Here is a 9,615-nt window from a genome sequence, read left to right as displayed (position 1 = left end):
AGGCTCAGCCAGACTGGAAAACCAGATTCAGAAACAGGGCACAATGGTGCATTCACAAATAAATCACACTTAAAAAATTAAATATTCATGCCAAATCAAAATAATCACCCACCAGTGCCGGAGACACTGTTTACATTTTGTCATAAAGACAACCAGAAATTAAAAGTATTTGCCAAAATGTCTTTCTCTCACTGTTAAATCATTCTTACTCCCAAGATGCACTTGTTTCCTAATATTGAGCAGTCACAGTACAATTGAAATTAATTACATTCACAATGGTCACATTCTGTGTTCAAGTCTCTCTAGAACCTTGAGCTCCTAAAATGAGGTAGATAAACGTTTAAGGGTTTTGTTGGTTGGGACTAATTTCCTTTAGATCTTGATCTGTTTTTTCTTTAAATAGAATTCCAAAATACTTAGCAAAAGATTGAAAATGAGCATTTTGCCTAAAAATGGAAAAATATAATTTCAAAAGATTATTATGAAAGTTGTTTTACCTCATTTTAATTTAAAAACAGGATAAAAGCATCAAATTACAAAACCACCAGGTGTCTTAAAGCTGACAAACAATCCAGCAGCACACAACGTTTAAAGAGATCCTTGCTCTAGTTCTGGCTTGGGAGCGTGTAGATGCAGAGGCTTCGGGTTAACTTTGATCCTAAAATTCGAGTCTCCAATGTTCAAGCCTGATTTCTGGAGTTCTTTATAGACGTTCTCACTGAGATCTTGACTCCCATCTCCAGAGACAGGTCAAGCTTCAGGCAGAAGCTAGGAAGCCAGAGGCGTAGGCCCACCGGGGTAAAACAGGCTTCAGTGGACAAAGCTGGAAACAGGATGGAGCCAGAGGTGTTGAACCGCTGTTTTGGGCAGGCTTAGACTGTGAGGGGCAGGCCGGGTTACATCAACCAAGCTGAGCTTCAAAAGGGGCCGTCAGGTTGTAGGGGGCAGGCTGGGCGCCAGACCAGCCAAGGACCCCGGAGTAGGTCGACGAGAGATCTCTGAAAAAGCCGGCAGGCCACTGCGGGTCTTAGTCTTTTTACGTGGAGCCATGGGCGAGGCACCCAGGAACTTGCTAAAGGAGCCCGACTTCCTCATGCCTCGAGCCAAGTCTTGGAGCATCAGGTCGTCGGCCAGGACACCCAGGAACGCGCTGGTGGTGGAACTGAGGATGGTGGCGGCCACCTGCACTGGGCGCCGGGCCGCAAAAGTGCCCCCACCAGCACCGGTGGCGTCGGCCTCCGTGGAGCCTCGAAGGCAGGGGTCGCCGAGGAGACGGCGGAGCGCGTACGAGGCGCTGGGCGGCAGGTACTGGTAGGCGCGCCGCCCGCTGTGGTCACGCACGTGCACCTGCGCGCCCAGGCGCACCACCAGCTGCACGGCGGCGTCCTCGTGGCCGTGCAGAGCCGCCAGGTGCAGCGGCGTGTAGCCGCCATGCGAGCGCGCATTCACGTCCACCGGCGCGCCCCCGCGCCGCGCGACCTCCACCAGCTGCAGCGCCATCTCGCGGTCGCCGCTCTTGGCGGCCCAGTGCAGGGCCGTGAAGCCAGATATGAAGTCGCGCTTGGCCGCCAGGCCGCTGTCGCGCAGCAGCAGCCCGTGCAGCTGGTGCGTCCAACAGCCCCCAGCCGCCCGCACCAGCCACTCGTGCTCGGTCGGCTCCAGGGGCACGACGGACGGCGGCGGCGCGGCGGGCACTTCCTCCGCGTCCGGACTCAGCAGGCGCGGGCCTGCGCGCGACAGGCGCCTCAGGTGCGGGGAGCGGCCCGGGCCCAGGCTGAGGCCCAGGCCAGACTCTTCCACCGACAGCCGCCGCAGCATCAGCGGGGAGCTCCGCGGGCTGGGCTCTTCCGACAGCTGCCGGCGCAGGCCCTGCTCCTCGGCCCGGAGGCGGAGCGCGGCGGGGCCCGGGACGCAGCGCACGGGCAGCATGCAGGGCTTCGGCGGCGGCGAGTGCCGAGGGGGTGGAGGCGCTTCTTTGGTCGCCCCACGTCCAGGTTCCGGGGCTGGCGCCCCTGCCTCGGGCAAGGCCTCCACCGACGGTGACCTGGACGGCGGGGCCACGTCTGCCGAGAGTCGCTCGGGGGGCAGGGCTAGCTCAAAGGCTGGAATCTGGGGGTCGGAGGGCCCCCCTGACTGCAGGGCCGTACCTGACAACAGCTCCCCGGTCGGCTGAGTGGGCTCAGAGGCCGGAGCCCCGGGCGTGTCCTGTGGCTCCAACGGCCGGGCCGGGTCCTCCCGTGGTTCCACCGGCTGCAGCGCCGCGGCCAGGGATGGAGCCCCCGGGCCGGCCGGTTCTCCCGGTGAGACGGAGGCGATCTTCGACGGCAGCGCCGGTGCCCCGGGCGTGCCGGGGACGCACGAGGGCAGGGTCTCTGGTGCCTCCCGGGGCCGCAGCTTCTTCTTCAGCACCACGAACTTGACGCCGTCGAGCTCCTTCACCACCGCCACGTCGTTGACAAACTGCTTGAAGCGGTCCCTGCGGGCGGCGCGGCCGTGTGGGTCGCCCGCATCCAGCAGGGGCTTGAAGCGGCTCAGCAGATCCGAGTTGCGCACCTGGCCGCCGTGCTCCTGCAGGAAGCCCAGCACCGCCGCCTGGCTCACCCCGGCGGCGGCGGCGGCGGCGGCGGCGGCCAGCGCCATGGTCAGTGCCGCCCAGCAGAGGAGCCGAGGCCTCCCCACCCGCCCTCGGTTCCCGGCTGCCGGGGCAGGTGTACGTCTCCGCGCCCGCTGGGACGAGCGGAGCGGGGGGTTCCGGGAGCGAGGTCCTCCTCGGCCAGGCTCACCCAGTCGTTTTCACCGAGGCGGGACGGGCGTGTCCCTGAAGCTGGACCTTGGTCACGCCCGCGCCGTGGAGCCCGGGTGTCTCCCGGAGGAAGGTGCCGGGGGCCGCATCGCGTGCCCACCGCCTCCGCCCCGCCGGGCCCCCAGCCTTCGGGGTAGGTTTCTGCCTTTGTATTGTGTCCAATGGGCGCCAGGCTCCATCCCCCGTACTCGGTGCTCGCCTTACAGGTGACAGCTGCCACCAGGGCCGCGGAGGGAATGGGGGAGCGGAAATTATCCACCCCCTCCCCCACCCGGGAATTAAAGGCGCAGTGCCATACTTCAGCTGGCTCCCGGTTGCTAGGTGGGTGTGTTCCCCAGGCCTGCCGCGGACGACCGGGAGAGGCAAAAATTTTTATTTCCTTAAGGAATAGTTCACCACCACAGAGTATCGGGAGATTATTTAAAAGCAATCATTCGTTTATTTGAAGACCATCAATACCTTTCCCTTTGTCGACTGCATTTCACAAGGAAAACGGCTTCTTGCCATTTGCAGCAAAGACAACTTGCTGCGCATGGCAATGTAGGTTACCCGAGGTTTAGAAGAGATGTTTCAAAAGGCAATTGTGTCATGATAAAATAGTACATTTTCACATGGAATTTTGAAAATAAAACCACAGAAAAACAAAGAAGGAGAAATATCACTTGAAGTCACCATTAACATTTCGAAATATTTTTCTTCTCCCCCCACACACGTGTATACATGTTTTTGTTTTAAAATGAGAAAGCGAAATTGTAATCATGCTGTATTTTAAAAACTTCATTTAATCCATAAGTATTTGTTGCCTGCCTAGTTTGTACCAGTACCTTTTCAGGCTGTAATACACCACTTAGCAAGACAGATAAAAACCCGTAACCTAGTGGAGATCACATGGCTGGGGGGGCGGGGCAGAGGGAGACGGAAATAATATGGTGAAACTGAAAATTGTATAATAAGCTAGATCAATACTATGGAGAAAATAAAACAGAGGAGGGGCGGATTGCAATTTTGCACCCTGTGTTCAGGGTACGACTCATTTGAAGGACTTGATTTTACAATTATACAATTATATACAATACAAATTATACAAGCCAATTATACAAGGACTTGAAGAGATCAGGTCCTTACACAGCTAGGTAGGAGAAGAAGCTTTTTGGCTGAGTAAACCACCAGAGCAAAAACATGGGATCAGTTTCTTTTTTTTTTTTTAGGTTATTTATTTATTTATTTGAGAGAGAGAGAGAGAGAGTGTGCACATGAGAGGGGGGAGGGTCAGAGGGAGAAGCAGACTCCCTGCCGAGCAGGGAGCCCGATGCGGGACTCGATCCCGGGACTCCAGGATCATGACCTGAGCCGAAGGCAGTCGCTTAACCAACTGAGCCACCCAGGCGCCCATGGGATCAGTTTCTTAATTTACAAATGCCAAACTACAAGTATATAACCAGAGGTACCATTTCTTCATAGTTAAAGAGAACAAGCCTGGAGTCAAAATTGCACCCTTGAATCATAGCTCTACCTTGGACTACTTGATTGACCTCTCTGTGCCTCAGTTTTCTTACCCGTAATGTGGGGATGATAATAATAATGCTTACCTCATCAGGTTGTTGGGAGGATTAAATGAGAAAATAAACACGAGAGACTTAAAACAATGCTTGGCCCACAGTAAGCATTCACATTATTATTGGTTGTATAGCAACTACTATACCATTATTACTGACCCAAAGAAAAAAGAGAACAGTAAAATGTGAAAGACCATCCTTTCCCCAATCCCATTTCCCAAGGCAAGTTCCAGAATGCATATGATTACATCTTTTTTCTTCCGCTTTATGTTACATTGTATTTTCCTCGATGACAATATCCTTTAAAAATATGTGATTTTTACTACAGCATCAAATAAATGTAGTAGTATTACACTTTTCGTTTTCTTATAGTTGGTAGTCTATGTTTCCAGTTTTGAATTCTTATGAATGGTGGTGCTCTTATATAAAACTGTGCACTCTGCTGATTAATTCCTTAGGATAGAATCCTACAAGTATAATTACTAGGTCAAAGGGATTTATTTTCAAAACTCTTGAAACTTATTTCCAGATTGTTTTCCAGAAAAGTTACAGCCCCATGAAAGTACTTTGTCTTTCCCTCAATGATATTGAGTAGCATCTTTTCATTTGTCAGTTTGGAAGGTGAAAAGTTGTAGCTCACTCTAGTTTCCATTTATTTTATCACGAAGATGTTAAACTTTTCCCCGCTTATTTATTGTCCACTTGGAGTTGTTCTTTTGTGAATTACCTTTTCCCCCCTTACCCATTCATATTTTCTTGTTGATATGTAGTTATTAACCTTTTACTATATATGTTGTCAAGATTTTCCCAGTTTGCCATTTGCCTTTTAATTTTATTAATGACAACTAGTTTTTAATTGTAAATATTGTATCCTTGTAGCTTAAGAATGTTAGTGCAAAATAAGAAGGTACATCTCCCATTTAAAGGAGAACTTTAAGGGGTGCCTGGGTGGCTCAGTCGGTTGAGCGTCTGCCTTCAGCTCAGGTCCTGGGATGGAGCCTCTTCTCCCTCTCCCTGCTACTCCCCCTGCTTGCACTCTCTCTCTCTCTCTCTCTGTCAAATAAATAAATAAAATCTTAAAAAAATAAATAAAGGAGAACCTTTAGGATCAATTTACTCTGTAATATTAAGCAATCTACATCAGACTGATAACAATGCCCTTGAGGAAGTCCTTGTGTTTTTAACATACAGTGATAACTGTAATCAGCTATCATTTCTGTCTAAATATTACCTTTCCTTTAAACCCAGCTCAAATCCCATCCCTGTAAAGTCTTCTGCAACTGCCCCAGGGGCACCCTCCTCCTCACTTCTATCATCTATTTCAGCAAACACTTATTGACTATTTTGGGTGCAGAGCAGTGAGCCAGGTACTCAGAGGAAAAGGCACAACCTGCCTTTGGAGAGCTTACTGCTTAGTGGAATAGAGGAAAAACACAATTAATTACGTTACATATTCAGGTGAAATCAATGCTCTCTGGGCTTACCAGCGGGTAGCTTCTAAAAGGCACTTGAGGAAGTCTTCAGGAGGCAGGCTGTATGCATGTGATGGGCAAGGGCTTGCAAGTTGGATGGTGAAGACTGAATTCAGGGTAAACCGTCTAGTGTGTTTTCCGTTTAGGGTATGCGTCAGAGGTACAGAAGAAAATATCGGAGAAGTAATCTGGGGTCGTGGATAGAGGGCCTTATATTCTTGTTCGCAGTAGATTACCATGGAATACTCGCTTTTTCTCTTTAAAAAGTGGCTTCAATTCTTTTCTTTCTTTCTTTTTTTTTTTAAGATTTTGTTTATTTATTTGACAGAGAGAGAGCGAGAGCAGGAACACAAGCAGGGGGAGTGGGAGAGGGAGAAGCAGGCTTCCTGCGGAACAGGGAGCCTGATGTGGGGCTCGATCCCAGGACCCTGGGATCATGACCTGAGCCGAAGGCAGACGCTTAATGGCTGAGCCATCCAGGCGCCCCTTTTCTTTTCTTTCTTTCTTTCTTTTTTTTTTGTTCTCCAAAAATGGTGGGTTTTTTTTTTTAAGTTTTTATTTTAATTCCTGTTAGTTAACAGTGTTGTATGAGTTTCAGGTGTACAATACAGTGATTCAACACTTCCATATGTCGCCTGGTGCTCATCACAGCACGTGCACTCCTTAATCCCCGTGGCCTCTTTACACAGCTCCCCTTTGGTAACCATCAGTTTTCTCTATATGCTTTGTTTTCTGATTAGAAAATTAATGATTATGTTTCCCCAATTTTCCATAATTTCCAAAATATAAAGGGAACAGATCACATGTTAGAGAACCATTCTTATTATTTGTTGGTTTATTCTGTGAAGCTTTCCGTATACATCCCTAAGTATAAACACAGCTCCATAGATGTTCTCTGCAGATGGCATTAGACCACACATTGTTTTGTAGCCCGTGCTGCTTTACAGCCTGCTAAATCCGGCGATCGTGTGGGGAAGGGATGGAGGAGGAGTACTGCTGGGGGTGGTGGCGGGTCCCTGGCGGAGATGGTGCGGGGCACCGAGCTAGGGCAGGACGGCAGAAAGACAGGCATGGACGCCAAAGCTGTTTCAGAAGCAGAATTTGCGTTCTGCTGCCTGTTTTCATTTTTAGTCACATTCCCTCCGTTGTGATTTTCATTTCCATAGCTACTTTTCATATGACAAATTGCTGGGTGCCTTGGAAAGATCATTCTATGATCTCATAGGAAGTGAAGCCTCCATCAAGTTGGAATTTTGTTACTGCCCCCTCTCTCCAAGAGGGGGTGGGAGAAGAACCCCCTGTTAAAGATTATAACTGATTTATGTGGTTTGAACTCATGCTGACTATGATCCCCAAGAATAGACAAGGGATTACATACTGATTGAAAAGGAGTTGCTGGTACAAGCAAAGTTATTGACAGCACTTAACAGGCTCCAGGCTCTGAGCTATACAAAGCAATGAGCCCAAGGTCACAGCTTATAATTGGCTTGAGCCCAACACTAATTTGTACTCATTTGCCATTTAAAATTAGAGCACCAATTACATAAAAACAATGTTCTGAATGTTTTTAAGTAAAGGGGAAAATCTCAGATAAAAATGTAGCTTAAACCTTTACACTTGTGCCTCGGAACATACTCAGCTTTAATGTTTTAAGTGATTCCTTAAAATGTGGGCAAACATTAGGGTGAGAATGCCAATGCCATCCAGTTCCCCAGGCTGCTTTTTAATTTTGGTGCCCTGCTGACAGATAGGTCACTGAATCAATTCTTCCAGTAACCCAGTAGTTTGCTTGTAAATATTAGGAAAATCAAATATAAAATGTACATTTATAGCAAGTGTACAATTTTATAATGTGTCTTGAACATGGGAGAAAGCAATAGAAATTTGTTTTCTATCTCGTTTCTCCCATTTCTCATATCTCTCAGACGTTTGTTTCTATCTCAGTTTCTCAAATTTGAAGGTCAGGATAGGAGGCCCTTTGTATTTTTTAAAGCCACCCTTAAAAATAAATGTAAAATTTAAAATCCCCCATGTTCTATGTCATATCATGTTGTGTTACATTGTTTTGTAATGTTGTGTTGTTTATACCAACACACAGTATCCTTTGAATCCTACGCCTGGGCTCTGCAGAGACCCAGAATGGATGTTTCAAGTTTGTGACTGTCTTGTCCCTGTCCTGGGACAAGAATAGGCCCCTTCCATTAGGCTTCATCCACCACAATCTGGTTCCTCCGCCTCCTGATGTCTCACCAATGCATCATCATCAGTCAAGAAGAGTGTCTGGAGCCCCAGTCAGCGGGAGCTCCAAGGATATGAGGGGGATGGGCTGCCCAGAGAGGCTGTAAAGGGACTTTGCCCAGAAAGCAAGCTTTTGCAGTCGCGACTTCCAGAACAAATCATGTTTTTCTCTCGCTCACCAGCGCAGGGGGAGCAAGAAGGGCCTCTTTCTCATGCTCGTGACTTGTGAAGCTCCCTCTTCTTTGAGGTCGAGGGACTTTCTTTATTTCTAAATCTTAGTGATGAGTGTCAGATCCCTCGTTGTAAACTGTGTTTTTGTATCTGTAATTCATTTTTCAGGCTGCTTATCAGATTCCACAGACTTGCTCTGTCGGTTGGTAGGTTACCTGTAGGCCTACTCCTTGGAGACTGGGAAAACTGTCCTGGCTAGGCAAATCATGAGTAGATGTGGTGCTTTGCTGCCTTTAGTCATCCCTTCTTGGCCTGTTTTATTCCCATAGATGAGTTTTGACTCAAAAATGTTTACCCCTCCAGGGAGACGAACCATGACAGACGATGGACTCTGAAAAACAAACTGAGGGTTCTAGAGGGGAGGGGGGTGGGGGGATGGGTTAGCCCGGTGATGGGTATTCAAGAGGGCACATTCTGCGTGGAGCACTGGGTGTTATGCACAAACAATGAATCATGGAACACTGCATCAAAAACTAATGATGTAATGTATGGTGATTAACATAACAATAAAAAATTAAAAAACATGTTTACCCCTCCAGAGGGATATTTTGGGGCTCCTTTTTATTTTCAAGAGAGTCAGGGTCTAAATTAGGAGAGCTTAGTTTGAGAGGCCTGCAAAGGGCTATTTTAATCGTTTCCTGAATTGTAAAGTGGAGTCCCTTCTTGGGTCAAGGTGAACCAAGCAGCAACACAGAGGCCATTCCACTGTGGACTCCCCATCACACGGCCTTAGAGAAGACAATGCCAAGTATATGGGCATGTGAAATCCACCGACAGCATCTGGCTTTAAAGATGGACAGGTAGCAACTGTCCAAATCTTCTCTGAACTCTAGTACTATGTATACTACCAAGCATACTATGTAGTATATTATGCTTAACTTGCCTTTCATGTAGCAACATGGCTAAGGATAGAAAAGATTCTTAGATTCCAACTTATCCAACTTCCCAGTCAGTGGTTCCAAGAGCTCATTAACAGAGAGCTCTAAATCAACTAATTTGAAGTAAGTTATACAAAGCCCAAAAGCTATGCGTTGACTGAGACCCTCCCTTCTAGAGGGGACGTGTTGGGGGAGGAATCAAGCTGAGACCCTCGGGTCTGGTTCCGGAGTGGCTGGAGGTGGGGGGTGGGGCATGGGGTGGGCAGGCAGCCAAAGGGCTAGTTCCACGTCCTCAGCCAGATCTGCTTGCTTGCTGCTTCAAGACTATCAACTAAGTAAATATTGAACAGTTTTATTAACAGCCCTCAGAGTAATAATTGGTGACATTGAACAATGGGCAAGAAACAGGAAGATGAACCCCGCCTCTGAGGCTGTGT

At 48.4% G+C, this 9,615-nt stretch overlaps 1 protein-coding gene across 1 annotated transcript; it reads right to left on the bottom strand.

Annotated features, from left to right (window-relative positions):
* Positions 1–930: 930 nt before the first annotated feature.
* Positions 931–2,640, bottom strand: SOWAHA (sosondowah ankyrin repeat domain family member A). The gene has a single exon (XM_028103462.2). The coding sequence runs from the start codon at positions 2,638–2,640 to the stop codon at positions 931–933; it is 1,710 nt and encodes a 569-aa protein (XP_027959263.1).
* Positions 2,641–9,615: the final 6,975 nt, after the last annotated feature.

Source organism: Eumetopias jubatus, unplaced genomic scaffold (assembly GCF_037043125.1).
Source record: "Eumetopias jubatus isolate StellerSeaLion01/CBP00866 unplaced genomic scaffold, mEumJub1_p1.0 scaffold_5, whole genome shotgun sequence".
NCBI lineage: Eukaryota > Metazoa > Chordata > Mammalia > Carnivora > Otariidae > Eumetopias > Eumetopias jubatus.
This window is presented reverse-complemented; position numbering and strand designations above follow the sequence as displayed.

Coding starts and splice junctions, on each gene's coding strand:
- SOWAHA (XM_028103462.2), bottom strand. CDS start 2,640: ATGGCGCTGGCCGCCGCCGCCGCCGCCGCCGCCGCCGGGGTGAGCCAG.